We start from the raw sequence: 21586 nt of genomic DNA, 5'->3' as shown, positions 1-21586 counted from the left end.
CTATCCATAAATATCTATCAATAAAAATAGTATTTGGTTAATCCTGCTTTTTCCTGTTTTAAAATAAATGCCGGAAAATAAGCCTATTGTTTTCAACAGTTAAATAACTCCCTAACACAGGAGGGGGGAGGGAAAGGCCAGGCTGTGAAAGTAAATTACTGGAAGGTAAGAAGCCAGGAAGAGGGAAAAGGAAGACACCCATCTGTTCTAGAGGCCAGAAGTCCATCCTCCTGCCACGCTGGCCATGTGGCAAAAGGAAGGCAGTGATGACTATTTTTATATTACTTTGTAAAGAATGAAAAGGGTAAGACATAGTCACCCCTTTGTCACCAAGTAAAGACTGTACACTTCTAGTCTCTCCATCCTCCAAGCTTCCTCTGCCTCTGTACCGCTCTGAAAACAGCACGCTCCACATTGTGGGAGGAGACTGAGAGAAGCACATAGATCAAGTGCTGATGTCAAGTGCTGTAAATGAATCACCGAATGTAAGTTTCCATGATACTGCTTCCGAAAGGCCCAGGAGGAATGTCATAGGAAATGCTGCCTTTGCAGAGTCCTGAAGTCCGAGCAGCTGTCCGACACCGTGGAGCTGTGAAGAGGGTGTGGGCAAATGCAGGGCAGAGGAGGAAGCCGTTTGGACTGGGAGATTTTCAGGTGAAGCACACGACGTGCGGAGCTTGCAGACAGGCAAACACTTGGATGCATGGAGTTGGGGAGGAGCCTAGAACACCTAGCTAACTTTTCCAAAATACATGGAGAGGGAGCTGCCTACTTAGGAGGGCTGGGAACCACTCTTCCTGGTCTTTTGTTAGATCATTTCGTAGTTGGCAGATTGTCTGCTGGTTGTCTCATTGCTGAGTTCTTCTCAGGTACAAATCTTGGCAGTGGATAGTGGAACCATTACAGGCTGAGTAGCAACCTAGCCAGGAAGGTTACCTCCTGGGAAGATAATTAACAGCATTTTCAGGATCTCTGTAATTCTCGCAGTGTTGGGTTTTAAATTTTTCTCTCTAAATGTTTGCTACCATTTGCTTCAGATTTTAATTTAATTAGAAAAATAAGAGAAGGAAGCAAGCAATTATATATAGAATGAGATCACTTGATATGGCCACTCTGGGGGACCTTACTGATTCCAAGCCTGCTTTGGTTCAGACTGCTGTCTGACATTCTTTGGAGAGGAAGACTGGGACAGAATGAGAGGTGACCGGCTGAGAATGAATCACACACATATCACTCTGTGCCCAGTTACTTTCTGAAAAACTCTTAAGCTGAAAAGAGACTATGAAACTCAGCTTGTCTAATACAGAACTCTATTCATAGCCCATCTCCAAGGCCTGTGGGTGAGTTGTACTGAATACCTCAATATATTTCAAGAATACCTCAGAGAGACTGAGTAAATCACAAACACATGTCTAATCCCTGGGAGGTACATGGGGGCTGATTTTGAAAATGATTGAAAAGAGAAATACTGTCCATTGGAATTTCAGAGAAGAAAAAGCTACTTAAAAGACAGAGAAGGTGCCTGGTTTAGCTAATAGAAAAGAAGATGAATCAGAACACATACACACACACACACACACACACACACACAATTACACACACTCACACACAGATACACACACACACAATGACACACACTCACACACATACTCACACACAGATACACACACACAATCACACACACACTCACACACAGATACACACACACAATGACACACACTCACACACATACTCACACACAGATACACACACACAATCACACACACACTCACACACAGATACACACACACATATACTCACACACAGATACACACACACAATCACACACACACACACACACACACACACACACACACACGAGCACTTCTTAAGAAGGAATGTGTGGACACTAGAGAGCCAATAGTGGCAAACACGGTGTCTGAGCTCCTCTAAGCATACAGCACTCCAACTTCTTTAGCAACTCCATCTCCTTCACCTTACGGTACTGAAATTATCGGCAGAGACCTCATGGAAACAAACTGCAGAGGTAGGACTATGGCCAGGGGAATTCCATCAAAGACCCAAGGCCAAGCACATCCTGTCAAAACCAAGAAGGACCAGTATGCCTAAAATCAACTCTGTGTGATTCAATGAAAAAAATGTGTTATAGGCTACAGTAATTGCTTTCCTACTTAAAGCCTATTCTCAGATCACAGAGGTAAGAAATATCTTCAATGACTAATGAGAACTTCTGCCCCCCTTTTACGTGTGTGTGTGTGTGTGTGTGTGTGTGTGTGTGTGTATGTGTTTGCCATGTAGGTTTGTGCTTTGTACTTTCATAAAAAACTACAAATTTTTGTCATTAAAAATCTTAATGCCCAACTGCATTTTAAAGTAAAGTTAGTGTCAATAATTCTCAAAGCATACAACCTAGTTTTAAAACCAAACATAGCAAATATTTACCACACACCAACACAGTTTAAAAGCCTCCACACATAATATTACTTCCTTAAAGTTATCAAAACTAAATGCCTGTAATACTTATATACGAAGAAAAACCCTGCATGACCTGGATAAGCCAAGTTATATGATCACTTTTCAGGCCTTTGTGGTTGTTGACATAATGTTCTTGTGGGCTGTGTACAGTTTACCCTTGTTCATTCAAATGCTGATTTTTCTACCCCAGTACCTGGTTCCAATCCAACTTTACATTGTGATGTTTAAGTATCTCCTGTCTCAAGTTTGTGTAAACATGTCACCATTCATTCTCTGTATTGTCAATAAAAGCCAACTAGCCAATGCTGAGCAATACAGAGAATAGGGTGGGACATCCCTGTCCAGTAAGGGGTGGAGAAAGAGAAGGGAGAACAGGAAGGATAAATGTGGAGAGGGCTGGAAAACACCAGGAGGAATGAGCTGGACCTAGGATATGCATAAAAAGCAAATATAATGTGGGAAATCTGAATGGGAGGAAACTATACTAGCTTGGAGATTTAGGATGGAGTAATTATTGTGCAGCATTGTGCTCTAGGCTAAGTAAATAGATCCTATTCTCTCTGTGTGGCCACTTGAGTAAAGATGGCTAAGGCATTGATTTATTAAAACAATACATCAATATTAAATATTAATAACCAATCAACATGTGGCTTATGTTGGAGCCACCAGCATACAAAGAATCATAAACTTCGTGCCAGACATTTGTAGGACCCAACTGAAGATTTTTTTTCTATCAGTGAAAAGTATTCACTTTAAGCCTACCACATATAGACATTTAAGTCCATTCTGACTTATCTTGATGACAATATTTTAATTATAAATCACCATGATTATAAACAAGAGACTTCTACTTTTATACAATATAATAATTTGAGGGTTTTTCCTTATAAAGCTGTTTAAAAGTTTCATTTATTTCTTTGCAGTAATGATCACAATGTTTCTATTTTTTCAAAGTTTTAGTGTCCTTTGTTTTATTTTTTCAGTGCTCAGGCCTAGAGAGGGTAATTGGGAATAATGCGTCATTGATACTGGCAACTCCCTTGTTGTTACTAGCCAGATGAACCTTTCTGATGAATATCAATCTTATTACCAAACGTTAAGAGCAGACAAGACGTCTGCATGACTGTGATTAAGCGAGCTGAAAACCATGGACAACCACACTTGAACTATGGTTAAGGGAAACAGAGGGGGAGCATAGAGGAAAGTGGCCAGATGCCTGTCCCCTGTGAGAAGTGCTTACTTCTCTAGTGACAACTCAACCACCAACAGAGAAATTAAGATACCATACATCACAAGACTCAATCCTTGAACATAACTTTACATTACTGTAAAATCACTTAAGGCAAACTAAAATTGTATTATGGTCTCTCCTAATCCAGTTTTACTGGGTATCTCTTAGTTTTCCAGGGAGTTCATGTTTTCTCACTATAACAAGTTAATAAGTCTAATTTTGTTAGCTGGGGGTGTTCCTGGTAATCTTAGAGGGTGGGAATAAATTATCTTTTAAAATTTTTATTTATTCTCTTTACAATCCAATTGTAGCTTTTCCCCTCTTCTCTTCTCCATCCCGCTTTCCTTCCTTCTTCTCACTTTCCCAGTCCCCCACCCCTGAGAAAAGGGGAGCCCTTCCCTTATTAACGAACCCCAGCACAACAAGTTGTATCAGGACTGATTGCATTTTCTTCCACAATGGTCTTGCAAGGCATCCCTGCCAGGGGGAAGTGATCAAAAAGCATGCAACAGAGTCTATTCCAGAGACATCCCCTGCTTGCCTTACTAGGGGGACACATATGAAGACCAAGCTGCCCAGCAGATACACATGTGTAGGGAGGGGGCCTAGGTTTAATCTATGCATGGTCCTTGGTTGGTGATTCAGTCTCTATAAGCCCCTGGGCCCAGCTTAGTTGGCTCTGTTGGTCTTCTTGTGGGGTTCCTGTTCCCTTCAGGTCCTTATGTACTTCCCTCACTCTTCCACAGGGCTTCCTGTGCTCTGCCCGATGTCTGGCTGTGAGTCTCAGTATCTGTTTCAATCCATTGTTGGGTGGAGCCTCTGAGAGATCAGCCATGCTAGGTTCCCATCTAGCTTTAATCCATGGTGGTCTGATAAGATACAATGGGTTATTTCAATTTTCTTGTATCTGTTGAGGATTGCTTTGTGACCAAGTATAGGGTCAATTTTGGAGAAGGTCCTGTGAGGTGCTGAGAAGAATGTATATTCTTTTGTGTTTGGGTGAAATATCCTGTAGATGTCTGTAACATTGAAACATTTTCTATGGCATAAAATATTTTACCTGATATAATAAATAACAATATAGTAATTATCTAGAAAGCATAATCTTAGCATGCTTGTATTCTTTACCAATAGTCAAAAGCTAAGGGCCATAATAGGGAATGTCAGAAGAAAAATGTCTACATAATATAGCCTTGTTATTAACAGAGGACACAAGTCCAGCCAGGTCTTACGAGAAAGGCCATTGACAGTACCCACTCTCACATCTACCAAGTCTGAGTGCCCCAACTCTCCACTCGGCTCTGGGCTCAAGGGCCTTGCTCTTCTTTTTAAGTATTGTTCCCTTAGTTTTACTTCAGACAATGATTCACTCTGGTAGTGGCATCTGATAACTTGGGATTGCCAGAGATATCTGTTTATATTTCCCAGGAATGCCAGGGAACTGTCAGTGGGAGGGAACACTGTCCAGATAGATATGCGATACAGTCAATGATACTATAGACGAAGTTGTTTCAAAATGAGCCACTGTTGGATAACAGCAAGCACAGAAGGGGACTTACTTTATGGAGGCTTGTAGCTTCTCACACAGGACAGCAAGGACAGAGACAACGTCATCACAAAGGGCCTCTACTGTTGAGCCTTCAAAACAGAGGCATTGATAAGCATTAGACACTGGTGGGGCATTGGAGTTTGCCTCAATATCCTTCCCAGCCTGTGCTTTAAACAGGTTTTGATGGATTTTAGAGGTGAGGCCTCTTTTAGGCCACCAGAACAATCCTAGGAAGGAGGAAAACAGAATGGAGCCACTCCTTTTTAATATAAAACACGGAAAATATAGCCCAGGGAGAAGATTGCTTCTCATCATAAATAAAGTTCTTCCACAGTTCATGCAAAGCCAGATGATAAGGTTGCATTTAATAACATAATTCTAGAAGAACGTATTACATGCTGCTCTCTGATGAATTCTCATTTTAGCAATTAAACCTGAGGCTATGAAGAATGAGAGAAAGAAAGAAAAAGAAAGAAGTGAAGGAAGAAAGAAAGAAAAAGAAAAAAGGGAGGGGAAAGAGAATAAAAGGCCTCCAAGTGGAAGGGATGTAAAGTAATAATCTTCCTCACACACTTGCCACAGGATGGTACGGGAACAGAAAGAAGACAGCAGCTGGGTAGGTAATATGAAGCAAGGCAAAGCCAAGCAAAGCTTGGGCCACCTTTATGCCTTCAATTCCATGCACCAAGTAGGTGTTTTTATACCCCACCCATTTTAAAAGGCCTAGTAAAAACTAAACCTAATACCTTGACTCCTGAATTCCTGTGGGGCTTCTGGGTTTTCAATTATCTAGTAAGAAAGACACACACAGAAACAATTAGGAAATTTAGGCAAGAAAAGTCCTAACTCTTAGACAATGCAAAGTACTAGGAAACAAAATGGCATGAGGAATACTCTGAGGTCAGATGTCTTACCAAGGCACGCTGGAAACATTTCACTCCTTATGACCTTAATGAGAAAGACTATGACTGAGTCTGTCTCCAAAATAAACTATCTGAGAGTTCAAACATTTCTTGGAATTTTAAGCACCATGGTGTACTTTTTTTTTTTTTTTTTTTTTTTTTTTTTTTTTTTTTTGGCCGGGCTGTAACTTGGGGCCATGTCTACCTGAAGAAATGACTTAATCTTCTTTGTACAGACAGTAATTCATCTCAAGGTGACAAGGTACACTATGCTTGGCCCTAACAGATCTAGGACTCAGCTGTAAGAAGAATCATCCTTGTGGGATTTGGGACTGCAGGTTTAAAGACGAACACAGCTCAAAGTACCATCTTCCAGTTTAATGGGAGAGCATATTAACGTGAGACTCTCAAACAGCCTCTTTTGTCAGTTGCTAGGTAGATAGAGGGCTGTTAGAGCAGAGATGTCACCTAGGAAAAACAGGAAGTGAAAGAGGCTTATACATAAGATGTCTCATCTTATCATGGCAGGCATAACCCAGTGATTAGAGCCGAGAATGGAAAAGAGGTGACTCAGCTTCCCTACCTCTCTGTAGCAGGATTTGTTTGATATGGGGGCACTGTCATGCCAATTAGCTACCAGAGACATGAATAATCCCACTATGGTGCATTTTTAAGACTCATTACAGGTGCATAAACATACTGTTTTGTACTCAAAATTTGCAAATTCAGCTACTTCCACAGCAAACTTTGTGAGATGTTACTTCAGTGTCTCCAAAACAATAGCTAAGAGAAGTTATCAGAATTATAGTTAAAAAGTCCAGCCACCAGCATCTTACAATTCAGCAATGATTTGGTCATCTAAATAATTCAATAATAAAGTTAGATGATAACTCAGGGTTTCCAAAGATACAAAATTAGAACTGTGACCTGCTCTGGGCAAGGACTGGATACTGTAGACATTGTGTGGAAGGCATTCTTTATGCTAATATCTTTGCATTCCATGTTATTTAATGTCTTTCTGCTGTACCCAGGGCTTCCTAATTCTGCGTTGGTCTAAGAAGTCTTTGCAGCAATGAGCCATGCTACAGAATATACACATTCTTCCCAGGTAATCCTGAGTGTCCCCCAGGAGACCACACAGCTTCCTTAGGGAAAACTTCATCCCTCTAATAGACACTCCTCTTTTGTAGCTTTTGAAAAAAACATCAAAGCTTTAGGTGGAAAAACTAACAATGTTTTAGAATTAAAAAAAAAATATTATTATGTATACAGTGCTCTGTCTGCATGTACACCTGCATGCCAGAAGAGGGCATCAGATCACATTCTAGATGCTTGTGAGCCACCATGTGGTTGCTGGGAATTGAACTCAGGACCATTGGAAGAGCAGGCGGTGCTTTTAACCTCTGAGCCAACTCTCCAGCCCCATGTTTTAGAATTTTAACAACTTAATTTTCTTATTTTTTCCTAATATGTTTTATCCTTATAGATTCTTTCAAGCCAACATTCTTACATCCATCATATCCAAAGTCACAGTAAGTGAGAGCATTTTCAACAAGGATTTAGCTAAAGTAACAGTGATATCTCAGACTAACAATTTTTATCAGAAACTTGGGCTTTAGATATAGCAAATACAAAAAAAAACCAATTTGTTTTTCCAAATTATTGCTGCTTGCCTACACTGGCTTCCAGAGCACAGGTGGATGGAGACTGTGGTCTGTGAGCCAGAGCCCATGGCTTAACTTTGTTTCCTTTATGGATAGCCCATTAACTTTATAGTTCATTTTTATCATCTCCTCCATAAAATAAGGAATGCAAAAAACTGACTTGACTATCTCTAAGGTTCCCTTCAAATCCATGGTTTTCTTAAAAATTAGAAAACTACTGAAGTAGAAAAATGTGAAATATTTGAAATCAAACAGTTGAAATTCCATCTCTGTAAAATGAATGTTTGCAGTATTATTTTCAAGTCCAACTGAGATTTCCTATCTTAAAAAAATAATGAGTAATTTCAGAAGGAACCTTGTTGGATTTTTATGGGCATTTTAATGAGTTATTATTATAGAGGCTGATTTTTAAAGGCAAAGCAAAACACTACTTTTGCAGACTCATCTCTTATTCACACTCCTGAAGGAAAACACATACAAAAAAGCTGTCCTCTGTATGTTCATGTTAGGCAATCTGTGCAAGTTTAGAGCAGAAAGCTCTGGTGGGCTTTGAGGTCAGAAGATACTCAGTTTTACCTTGCAGGCCCTAGCAGATGGGGGGACATTTGCTATCACTTTTGTTAATACAAGAAATTATATCCAAACTCAAAGCATATAGTGAGCTGTTACCATAATATGTATTAAACTTTTAAAAATTATTTTATGATGGGTGTTTTGTCTGCATATTTTTGCAGCAAATGTGTGCCTAGTACTTGAAGAGGCTAGAAGTCATTGGCTCTCCCAGAACTGGCGTTATGGACAGCTGTGAACTGTCATGTGGGTGCTGCAAATTGAACCCAGATCCTCTAGAAAAGCAGCCAGTGCTTCTAACTGTTAAGACATCTCTCTAGTCCCATATACATAGTATTTTTTTTAACAAAAAATCCAATGGAAAAAGTTTCAAAAACTGAGTTTGAGAAAGAAAAGTAAACATTTTTTAAATGATCAAATTTTATTGTATTTTATCACAAAAGCCCTAGGGGTGCTCTATACTTTGATGCCAAATAGGCAAATTTCTATATATTTAAACTTACATAAATGAACATTCAAATAAAAAGTATTTCCCAGTGTTTTCAATAAGAAGTAGCCATGGTAGAAGGGGCTCAGGGCCTGGGACATATGGCATGCAGTGACACACACGTGTCATCACCAAACCACTGCCACACCTGCAGCACAATAATCTCACCGTGTTCTCCTGCCTCTGCCGTAACTGTAAAGTCAGGTCACTCAACATCTGACTGAGAGTTGCACGCACGGCGGTGTTGATACTGCGCTGGTGACAGCTGCATGTGTAGGTCTCAATGCACACCTGGGAAGAAAACAAGAGCAGTGTACACACTCTAGGCATCCATTTATCACAGACAGTCCTTGGCATTAGCCTGAGAGGATACCAACTTTTTATATATATATATTTTTAAACAAGCTCTTGCTTTCTTTTAACTATGGCTGGCCTTGAACTCAGGGTCATGTTGCTCTGGCTTCCAAATCCTTCTAGAAGCTTGACTTTGAACTATTTATTAGTAATAAAAAAATAACTAGCCACATCTTAAACATCTGGAAATTTGCTTTTAAACGTTAATGGAAATCTTGCCCTCTTTGTTACCGCTCTCATAATCACATGTTTCTGAACTTCACATCTGTGAGGTTTGGGTGACACAAACAATTCTAAGAGAAACTCAAGTGGCTGGAGACAACTCCGTTTGTTTCAGCACAGGACTTGGGAAATCTCAGAGCTATAATGAGTTTAAATGTGTTAACTGTTGCTGTACTCACTGAACAAGGACAAAGGCAAAATGACATGTGGGGGCGGAGGGGGGGAGTGTGCAGCTGTCTCTGGCGCACTGTGATTCAATTCAGAATATCAGGTGTGAAAACACAGGCTTGGGCTTCCCTGCATGCAGAAAACCATGTCATGGGATGTGTCCTCTTCTCAGGGAGCAAGCCTTACAGAGTTCTTTCACAGTGGCTTCTGCTGGGGAATGTGGATGCTCTGAAGCAAGGGTGACCCTGTGCTTATGAGGTAACAGCCTCATGTACCACACTGCCAGCTGAGAGCCACAGAGCCACCTGGACTGCTGTGAGGGAAAGACACACAGTGCCACCATCCTGCCTGGTTTCTGTCTGATGTTCTGGTGAGGAACATGCCAGTCGAGCCCTCCTTATATCTGTGAGTCTGAAAGTCTAGTTGATCCTGAAAAAGGTTTTGTGGCTACTTATGGAGAAATCCCAGATTTGGAGGAGGGGTTGGGGGATGGCCTCTATGCAAGGATGGGCATAGCAATGCTTAAAATTTGCCTACGTTTTTTTTTTTTTTTCTTTTTTCTCTCCATAAGGCATCTGTCCTTAGGAACAGCTCCTGAAAGGCTCTGGAAGCGCAGTCAGTGCTCTTAACCCCTGAGCCATCTCTCCAGCCCAGTACTGTTATTCTTATGATTTATCACCTGCCTCAGTATTGTATAAACACACACCTTCTTCACTCACTGATTGGTTCAATAAAGAGCTTCTGGACAGTATCTAGGCAGGAGAGGAAAGGCGGAGTTGCCAGGGTGAGAGAGAGGCTCAGGAAAAGAATCAGATGCAAGGATTTGCCAAGCATGACACGGGAAGAAAATTTCTGGGACTGAGTGAGAGAGAGAGAGAGAGGTAACCAGCCACGTGGAGGGTCATGGCTAGGATAGTTGGGGTTAAACATAAAACTATATACCAGAGAGTCTGCCAAGCTATAGTACCTAGGCTCTTATAAATAATAAGTCCCCATGTCTTTATTCATCTGCTGGTGGGTCAAGAAAGTCCAGCTATAAAAGATCTTGTCAATTTCCATGCCCTCAGCCTTCCTCTCTATATGAAGGGAGTGACTGTCTTTGGAAAACTCAGCGTGTCTTCTAACCTAGGCACAATGCTAGAGAAAACTCAGCGTGTCTTCTAACCTAGGCACAATGCTAGAGAAGTCATTGCTGAACGCTGACCCTTTGGGACTGTACCCGTGTACAGGTCTAGTAATGTCAGGTTCTTGAAACTGCATAGCTAATAATAATGTTTGCTTATAGTTTGTGATCGCTCATTTAACAACTATGGTGATCTGTTTCTAATTCCTCTCGTAACACAGAAAGTATGCTTGCGGAAGACTTTTCCGACTAGAGGTTAACTAAGCAAATCTGTGTTAGACGCAAACTAGTGTTGCCTTCACGTTTATATTTGGAAAGCTTAATGATCTTTTATGGTTTCAACAGTACCTCCAGGAAATACTCTCATCTTTCATACTTACGTACACATCTCATTTCCTGACGAACAGGTTTCAGAGTCAGCGCCGTCAGGAATGATCATCAGTGTGTACCGCAATGGGAGGGGAAAGATCAGCTGGATTCCTTCCCACCATCCCCAGAGGAGTTTTATGTGACTTGAGCTTGTCTTATTTTTCCTAAGTTGCCTCCCTAGCATATTTTAAAGACAATAGCAAATACTGTACACTGTGGGACTGGACCTACCGCAGCCCTTTGTGTGGAATTGGGTACTGAGTCTTACTGGAGGTATGAAGTGGGGGTAATTGTGGTGCACAGGGGCTGGAGAGTGAGATGCTTAGGGAACCCTCTTGGGTGGAACAGGTAGGATCCACACCAAACATGGAGACTCCTGAGAACATTCACTTACCACTTAGCTCAAGGGCCTTTATCCCTCTGTATTTAGTGAATCACTCTATCTGGACATGTCTGCCGGGTCTTTTTCTAACTTTCAGAAACTCTCAATAAGTACCTGATTTCTATGAGGATGAGTGAGGTGGCCTCATAAAGCTACCCCTGAGGAGTGAGAGAACTCTCCCCTTCTCCTTGTTGTCCCTTCCTGGCGTCCATTGACAAGGGTCACTTCTCTGTCTTCCTTCAGATTGCAAAGGGTTAACAACCTCCTGAATACTAATCCATCTTCTTGCTAACTTTAGAAACTTTACTGTTTTATAACAAATGAACAAGTGAACGCCCAAATAATAAGACCTCTCACCATGTCTCTTAAAATTCAGTTGAAAATAATTCTGATAATGATGCTATTGCATTGCTCATATACACTGAGACACATCCATGTCCCAAAGAAAAGTGTTTGCCTATCACTGTAAGTCCATGATTGAAAACTATTTCATGATATACTGGAGGCCAACTATTTCACTACTGCTTCTCTTTTGACGGCTGTAAGCATTTTCCACATGGTCCGAACTGGAAATGTAGCTCAGTGGTAGAATGCTTCTTCATGATTTCAGAACACAGAAAAGCATTGCCACTTTGTGGTCTGAACATGTGCTCCTATCAGAACAAGCAGATACTAGAAATATTCTTTTCAAGGGGTGAAAGGAAAACTTCCAGGCAAAATAAAGTTCAGATCTGAAAAGACGATGTTTCCAGAAGCTGAGACACAAGCTAGACATTCAAGGAGCAAAGTTTTTGTTGTTGTTGTTGTTGCTTTTTGTTTTTTTGTTTTTGTTTTTTTGCTGGACATATTTTGAAATGTGCTGGAAAGAGCATGTGATTAGTTACAAGATGCATTTCTCAGGACTTGTGAGATGGATAGAACTGAATCAATAAACATGTTTCTAGACCTCAGAATGTTTCTTGAAAGTAAATTTAAGCAGAAAATGCTTTGCAATTATTCTCAGGAAAAAAAAAACAGAATGAGAAAGAATATTCCTGAGTGCAATGGAGTGGGAGCCTGGTACTTTTGTTTTCATATGTAAAGCCTCAAACAAAGCAAACCAAAGCATGAAGAACCCTAAGATCCAGGACATTAGGAGTAAGGCCAGCCACAGAGCATTTTTCCCACAAAGCACACCAGCAGAGACTCCCCCACAGTCAGCAGAGAAGTGGTCGGAGAGTCTATCTGATGGCGCTCAGATCTAGTTGAGTACTCCTCTCACTCAAAGGGAAACCAGCAGTGAGCAGGGTGCACAGACAGGTGGTACTCACTTCTGCGATCTTCAGCACAGCGCTCCCATTCATGTCAAATGTTGGGGTGTAGGTGATGCACAGTAAAACCTAGACCCAGCAGGAAGTGAAGAAAGGAAGGAGAGACAGGGTTAAAAATATAGAAATAGGTTTATATCGTGGTCTGTATGGGAATGGCCTCCATTGGGTCATATATTTGCATGCTTAGTCCCCAGTTGATGAACTGTTTCAAATGGTTAGGACATGTCTCCTTGTTGGAGGAGGTGTGTCCCTGTTGGAGGAGGAGGGTCACTGAGGGTGGGCTTTGAGGTTTTGAAAGCCCATGCCCAGGCCCTAGCACTAAACTCTCTCATTTTCCCTCTCTCCTTCCCTTCCTCCCTTCCCTTCCCCCACCCACCTCATTGCTGTTTATGGATCAAGATGTAAAGCTCTCAGCTAGTGCTCCAGAGCCATGCTTGTCTGCTTCCTGCTAGGATGCTCCTGGACTAACCTTCTGAACTGTAAACAGGCTTCCAATGAAAGGCTTTACAAAACTTGCCCTGGTCATAGTGTCTCTTCACAGTAACAGGACACCAACTAACACAGTTGTCAAAGGCTGTCTGTCTGTGCAGTGTTTCCTGCTACACCCAGAACAGGAGGGCCACAGCCAAAGGAAGAACCAGCACAAGACTGGCAAGAAACAGCATCTCCCCACAGCCTCAAGAGGTCTGCCCAACAGTAATGCTAGTCAACACAGACACTAAAGATCAGGAAAAAAAAATGACCAGTCCAGGAAATGCTAGGTCATGTCTCATGAGTGATTTCAGCTAACTTTAGACATGTATTATAAGGATTGCTCCTGTCTTACTGATAAGAAAGATGTGCCTCAGAACTATAACATAGGATGCTTATAATGTCATGGATAAATGAGATGAGATTTGAATTTAAGTAACGTGACCCCATATGCTGACCCACTGTGCAACATTGCCTGTACCATATTCATCTTCTGCACCTAGACTGAAATGTCACTATGACTATCTGTTCTTACCCCTTCCCCAAGCCACATGGGATTAGACATTCTTTTATGCTACTTTCATCTCTCTTGTAACTGTCCCCAGGATGGTGCATGGAATTTTTTTTTACTTTCTGGCCCTGGATTCACTTTCTTCCCTAAGATATATAGATAAATGGTTGATGACGTTCACAAGATCTTTAAGACTCATTAAATATTCTTTTTTCTACTAATGGAGCTATTAGGGAACCAAGGCACTAAGAGCCCCTGGCACTTGAGAATGACTTTCATCTTTTATAGATAGAAATCCAGACTTTTAACCTCTGCTTGGATTCTGACTTTTCTTGCTGGAGAAAAACATTTAGGAAAGTGCTGGAGCCTGCTGACCCTACACCCAACAGCTGTGCCGCTTGCAGTGTGGCCTGCCAGAGACAACCTTCTGGGGCCTTTCTCATCTGGTTCCATTCATGAAGGAACACAGAAGCGCGCGCGCGCGCACACACACACACACACACACACACACACACACACACACACACACACATATTACAGGAAATGTACTTAACCACCACACCAAAAACCAATGACACAACTGTCTGGTGTAGAAACAACTCTTCCTCAGTTTGAGCTGCTGGCTAAACCAGCCCTGAGGTAGGAGTGGGGGGTCAGCCTCTTCTTCAGAGAGCAAACTGTGTATAACTAAGGAAACAAAGTGGGTTTTGTTTTTGTTTTTTCTTTTTGCCAAGTTTTATCACCAAATTAGATAAGTTACTTGTGGGTTTTCTCTCCAGTTTTTTTTCAATCCATATAGTTGATTCCAGATTAAAGGTGGTTCTGTGTCATTATGGATAGGAAAAAAGAATATGTCCTTTGACCCCATGCACTATGGCCCCGTGGACTATGGATGTCTTATAATTTCCAAATTTGAACCTGGGCCTGGTAGGCAGGAGAGGGTGATGACAAGGAGGTCATCTCAGTATGTGTTTAGAGGGCGTTTCCATCTTTTGTGTATCCACAATATACAAGCCTAGTGTGTTGCCTAAATCTCTGTTGTTGGCTTCTCCTTTATCGCTCTTCTAAGGCTCCTTTCATGGGCTGCGTCTGGGTCTCATCTTCCAGCCTATAACTCAAGTGTCACCACCTTGGAGATCCCCTTACCACTAATTCCTTCCTTCCCATGGCCTCTATCACATCCTGAACACATACCCATCTTATACGTTACTGGCTTATTCTTGTATGTACACTCTTCCCTTTGTCTTTACCGCTACTGGGTACTTAGGACACTTTCATCTGATGCTTTCTTACTTTAATATTTTGCCACACTCCAAGCCTCCTTTACTTCTCTTTATACCATGTGTCTGGCTGGGGGAAGGAAAGTTAAGAAGACGATGGGTAGAGGTGGCAGTCAAGGTCTTTGGTTTCTTGTTCCAGTTGGACTAGTGGCTTTGAGAATATTGGCAATAAAGGCTGGCAATGGGTAACTTTATAAGATGCTGAAGGCATTTCTTTCTTAAAGGGCCACCAATCAGTTTTCTGATTTCCAGTTGCCTGTGCATTCACTCAAGGTGTCAAAAAGTAGATTTGGAAAGAACTTTATATCTGACCCAGTTTTCAGAAGCATTAGGCAGCAGGCCTGAGAATCAGGCATCTGGAGGCGGAGTTGGGGTGGGGATCGAAGCAATGAGGACTATAAATTGGAGGAGGTATTCAAAGAAAACATCTCAGGAAATATAAGAAACTTATTTCTTCATGTGTCAGGGAGTCATGGCACCAGAGAATCCCAGTTCACTCAGTGGGGAAGGCAAGCTTTGCACACTAATGTGTAACTAGCAGTATTCACAGATTCTCTGAGCTACCTGGAAAAAGTAAAAGCAACAAACTGAAACAGAAAACAATGAGGGGAAGTAATAGAGGAAGGATCGAGTTGCAGACAGATTCCAGTCTCTCCAGTGGTGATGGACTGGCTCAAATCCATTTGAGGAAGAGATGAGGAAACTCCTAGTGGATGCCCATTATTTGGAAGCTGGCATCATCCCACCACTGCCATGCTCACTCCGTCTTTACCGTTCTAGCCAGTCCAGCTGAAATCCCTCAACTCCACATTTCCATACATTCTCCAAGTACTCTGTTAGATAGTGATAATGTAGCATACTTTGTAGAGCATAGGTAAGTTTCTTAAAATGCATAACAAAACCTTACTGCAATAGCTATCATGATCCCAGAAAGAAGTAAAAAATCTGAGTTACGCAGACTTTCTTCGGGCAGTTTACATATACTGCTTTTTATCAGTCACCCCTTTCAGTACCCCTCCCCTTGACTGATAAGCTTCTCAGTAGTAAAATCTCCCTTTCTGGTGCCCATCTTGGCTGCAGTACTTGTTGGGAATTGCTGTGGGTCCTGGTCCATGCTCAGTATCCTCTCTGTGTTACAGGTATGAGTGATCAGCCTCACAGAGGCTCAGTGGGGCTTTGAGTTTATGTTCTTATAATGTGGATGGACAGGATAGTTAGGAGGCCAAAGGGCACATAGAGAACTGTTCTGAAAATCTCACTGTGATTGGCTAGAAATTTTTTTAACCTCCATGCATATGTGTGTGTACACCCATATGTGTGTGAGTGTACATGCATCTTATATGATATATGCATTCTAAATCATGCACAGACAGACAGACAGACACACACACACATACACACAAACATAAATGATTTTAGATTTTAGCATATTTCAGAGTTTGTATTTTTGGGGTATAGATTTTCAACTGGTGAAGTCTATACAAATATTCCCCAAACCTAAGAAATTCAGAGAGCTGAAACACTTTTGGTTCCAAGCATTTTGGATTAAGTTGTCTTTATTGTTCAATACTGCAATATTGTGGCCTAGTTGGGCAATTAAGATTTGGTAAGCCCCTACTAAGGATGCTCAGTACCCTGGCAAGAAATACCTCACTTTGCTTTTAAAAAAAAAAAGAGAGGGGGGATCACTATAGCCAGGAACACCCCTCATGGAATACCCCTCCACCCAGCTCTTCCTATATTGCTCTTCTGAGACTGTCGTATATGGTCACTCTCATATATGGTGACTTGTTTTGAAGTTTAAGCCAAGGAAACCTTCTCTAAAGGGTTCCAAATGAATCCATTTGGAATGAAATGAAACCACACCATTTCCAGGACACCCAGAAGTGAAGACGTGATTACTGAAGTTACAGGGCAGCAACCGATTTCCACTTGACACCTACTTGTAGGCAGCATTATTTGGGTTTTCATTCATTCATACACTCATTCATGTAAAAAATACTGACTGAGGTAGACTAGAGGTCAGGCTCATGACTCGGCGCTGGGCACACACCTGTGAACAAAACGCCATGATTCCCCCATCCCCCAGGCCTAATGAAGATGCTCACAAAATAAATGATCACAATAAGCTGTGAAGAGCACTTGCCTGGGGAAACACTGTGATTAAAGGGTATCCAGGCTTACTACATAATACCCAAGTTGTAAAGCTCTGACTCTAAATTTAACTCTGGTAACATACATAATTGATTAGTTAAATTCAAGGAAGGCATAAAGGGTAGGATCCCTAGGGTCCTGGGGGACATGGGGAAACATAAAGAATACAGCAATATCTTTCTCTTTCTGTAGTTATTAAAAATGAATTTTTGCACGAGTGTTTCTTGAAGGAACAATGGTCTCATTTTTCAAAATACAAAGATAGGAAACTAAGTAAGTTACTAAGAAAGTGAATGCAGCCCAGGGAAGGCCACTCACTCATCTCTCCTTCCCTGTGGAGAAAGCCAGAACGCCCAGCAGATCTCAGAACCTCACCCTGGCTGTCCATTTTGCCATCTCATGTACACTGGCCTGAATTTTCACAATTTAAAAAAATTGCAAAATTCTTCCTCTTAAGAATAGAAAATTCAGTGATGTTCCTTTAGCCCTGCTGGAGACAGTGTTTCCCACATGGCCCATGCATAAGAAACAAAGCAGCCTTCCTTGTCTGGAGGCAGTGAATTGGTAAACTTGTCTGCCTTGAGAAAGAAGGAATCTTGAAAAGAAAAGGAAAAAAAAAGCATATAGAAATTTAGAGGACGTTTCATTTTTTTTTTAAAGTTTAAAATGTAGATGCCAAAGATAGCTATGTTTACCTATATCTGTCAGGGTTAGGGTTTGGTCAATCTCAGCACTGTGTAAAATGTGGGTTAAGCCAATAAGCAGTACCCTTCCTTGGCTTCTCCATCAGCTCCTGCCTCAAGGATCCTGCCCTATTTGAATTCCTGTCCTTATTTCCTTCAATAACCAACAGCAATATGGAAGTGTAAGCCTAATATATTCTCCCCCCCCCCAAAATGTGGGTTAAGTAATTCTTTGGAGGAAGGATCCTGTGCACTGTGGGTTATTCATAGCTTTATACGTATCCATCCAGTGAATGACAGTGGTACCTCCTTCCTCACCACCTGTAATAACCAAAATGTCTCCTAGACATGGACAAAACTGCTCCAGAGGGAAGCCACTTATTTTGACTTATTTGCATCCACATCTTGTGAATACATCTCTCAATTTTTGTCTTTGCAGATCTAGAATTAGGACTAGAGGGATATTTGGGATACTTATTCTTCACCAGTTCAGACCCTGAATTGCAGACAGAAATGGGGATCTGGGCTATAACCCCAATGGTGCCATTTCATCTCATGATACTAAATATTTGCCAATATTAAGCTGGCATGGCAGGTGATTAGACACTCTCTTCCTGGGTCAGCTTGCCCTAGTTCTAAGACATAGCTATTCTGAGATGTTTAGAGTTCTTTTGAGCCAATACAAGATTGGCATAGAGTGCTTAAATATACAACTTGCAATTTCTTTCAGACTACTTAATTAGTTTATGGTTATGTTCCAGGTTATATATGGCCTTTATTTGTTGTACTTGTAATAAGATATTGATAATTCATTACACAGGCCCTGATTACCTAATTCTAGGAAATATTATGCTAGTGATGTTCTTGAAAAGTATATAAATATTAATTATAATAAGGCTACTGATTCACTTAATGAACTAAACAACTTGCATCCATTCCTATTTTCGCCCTGCCAGGTTAAGTAATAAAAAAAATTGTCAAGAGAACCCCCGCTTCCCTCAATAGAAGACCCATATGAATCCTGAGCTACCCATCTGATACATTTTTGTAGGGGCCTAGGTCCAGTCCATGCAAGGTCCTTGGTTGGTGCCTCAGTTTCAGCAGGCTCCTTTGGGCCCTGGTCAGTCGGCTCTGTTGGTTTTCTTGTGAAGCTGCTGTCACCTCCAGGTCCTTTTCTCCTTCTGCCCACTTTTCCACTAGACTTCCTATGCTTTGCTCAATGTTTGGCAGTGTGTCTCAGCATCTGTTTTCAGGCCCTGCTGGGTGGAGCCTCTCAGAGGACAACGCCTGTCTGTAAGCATAGCAGAATATCATTAATAGTGTCAGGGGTTGGTTCTCTCCCACAGCGTGGGTCGTGGGTTGGGACAGGCATTGGTTAGACAGTCCCTCAGCCTTTGCTCTATCTTTATCCCTGCACATATTGTAGGCAGGGTGAATTTTGATTCGAAGTTTTTGGGGGTGGGTTGGTGTTCCCCTCCCTCTGCTAGGAGACTTGCGTAGTTAGAGGGTGACTTCTTCAGTCTCTACGGTCCCTGCTACTGGGAGTCTCTGCTAGAGTCCCTCTCAGGTCCTCCCAGGAGCTTATCCTGACTTAGGTCTCCAGTTTGTCACAGAGACACCCCTACCCACAGTTTCTCTTTTCTCTGCAGGTCTTTTGTCCTCCAGTCTCCACTCTCCCCAGGTCTGATCCCCACCCACATATCTATCTGTTTCTTCTCCTACCTTGTTCCTTCCCTCTCTTCACCACTACCTCTGTCTATTCTATTTGCCCTTCTGAGTGAGGTTTAAGCATCCTCCCTTGGGTCCTCCTTGTTACTTAGCTTCTTTGGGTCTATGTATTATAGTATGTTTATCCTGTACTACACGGCTAAAACCCACTTGTAAGTGAGCACATACCATGTGTATCTTTCTGGGTCTGGGTTACCTTACCCAAGATGATCTTTTCTAGTTCCATCAATTTGCTGGGAATTTTCAAGATTTCTTTGTTTTTAATAACTGAGTAATATTCCATCGTGTAAATGTACTACAGTTTCTTTATCCATTCTTCAGCTGAGGGACATCAGGGTTGTTTCCAGATTCCGGCTATTACGAATAAAGCTGCTATGAACATAGTTCAGCAAGTGTCTTTGTGGTGTGGTAGAGCATCTTTTGGGTATATACTCAGGAGTAGTATAGCTAGGTCTTGAGGTAGAGCTATTCTCAATTTTCTGAGAAAGTGACAGACTGATTTACAAAGTAGTTGTACAAGTTTGCACTCTTATCAGTAAAGGAGGAGAGTTCCCCTTTCTCCACATCCTCATCAGCATGTGCTGTCACTTGAGTTTTTGATCATGGCCTTTCTGATGGATGTAACATGGAATCACAGAGTTGTTTTGATTTGCATTTCTCTGATGACTAAGGACATTGAGCATTTCTTTAAGTGCTTCTTAGTTATTCTCAGAGAATTCTCTGTTTAGCTCTGTGTAAGTTTTAACTCTTAATTTCACTTTCAAAGCATCAAAAATGAACAAAGTTCTCCCATAGTATCCAAAGGATATTAACTTCAGAACTTCACACAGATGGTAAAGTCTGTGAATGCTCAAATTGTTTATATATAATCTACCAACATCCTCTAAATTTTCAAATCAGTTCTAGATTGCATGTAATGTCTGATTCAACATAAACAATATATAAATAGTTGTTATACTATATTGTTTAGGAAATAAGGACAAGAATGTAGGCACATTTGGTTCCAAACCTCTGGTTGGATTTCCAACCCCACTGGTGAAACCACAAAGGTTGAATTATGGTAATTGTGTGTCTATTTATCTCTTTCTTACTACATGGCAAGGCTTTGAACACTTTGCTTTTAACTCCACATAGTTGATACATGTTGGTAAAACAATATTACTTGTTGAGTGCTATGTTATGCCACATGTAGCCCAAGATAGCTATGAATCCAACCCAATGCAAAATAGTAAGCTTACTTAAAACTTTATAAGGTTTTGGATGTTGTTGTTGTTGTTGTTGATGATGATGATGATGATGATGATGTAACTCAGTTGTATGGCTCTTAAGCTTGAAGTTTGTAGATGCTAACTCTGTGTTATAATGTGCAAGGCTGAACATGACTGGGAGTTCAATTGTCTCCCAAAGGTTAATGTATTCAAGATGCGGTAACCAGCCTATAGTGCCCATTGTGAGACTATAGTGAGACTTTTAGGAAGTAGAGAGGAATGGAGGACCTTAAGCCACTGGGGGAATGTCCTTAAATGGTACCCCAACCCCTGTTCCTCTCCCCCTCGATTTTTCTGAACACCAAGGGTAATCAGCTTTGCTTTCCCATGTGTTGCCCATTACGATGTTCTGCTTTGCAAGAGGCTAAAAAGCATCAGAACCAGACAACCATGGTCCTCCGAAGGTTGACTTTTTCAAGTAGTTTGTCACTGTGAAAGAAAGCTGACTGATACACTGAGCAAAATAGTACAAGTTGAAAAAAGATTGAATTTTAGAAGTCCCTTAAGACACACACACACACTAGTTCTATAAGCTTGTTGTGGCTTAATCTCTCCGCTGGATTTTAAGAAATCAAACTGCACTGACACACTTAACTCCTCCTCTTTCCCCTTCCTTTTGAGACCCTCCTCATGATGAGGCTACTACCTCAGATAATATCTGCCTCTATGAACTGGGGGCTTTTGA

The 21586-nt window shown here is 41.3% G+C and overlaps 1 protein-coding gene across 1 annotated transcript in view; it reads right to left on the bottom strand.

The window, feature by feature from the left end:
* ARFGEF3 (ARFGEF family member 3) overlaps positions 1–21586 on the bottom strand; it is a 148943-nt gene that overhangs the window by 83441 nt on the left and 43916 nt on the right. Inside the window, exons 5-8 of the mRNA XM_084776440.1 lie at positions 12807–12875; positions 9047–9169; positions 6002–6044; positions 5266–5344 (exon numbers count right to left, since the gene is read on the bottom strand). Coding sequence (XP_084632566.1) covers positions 5266–5344; positions 6002–6044; positions 9047–9169; positions 12807–12875 — 314 coding nt within the window. The remainder of the gene's footprint in view (positions 1–5265; positions 5345–6001; positions 6045–9046; positions 9170–12806; positions 12876–21586) is intronic.

The sequence above is a fragment of the Acomys minous genome, assembly GCF_964271855.1.
Source record: "Acomys minous genome assembly, chromosome: 3".
Taxonomy (NCBI): domain Eukaryota; kingdom Metazoa; phylum Chordata; class Mammalia; order Rodentia; family Muridae; genus Acomys; species Acomys minous.
The sequence above is the reverse complement of the archived record's forward strand: the minus strand, read 5'-3'. Positions and strand labels throughout refer to the sequence as shown.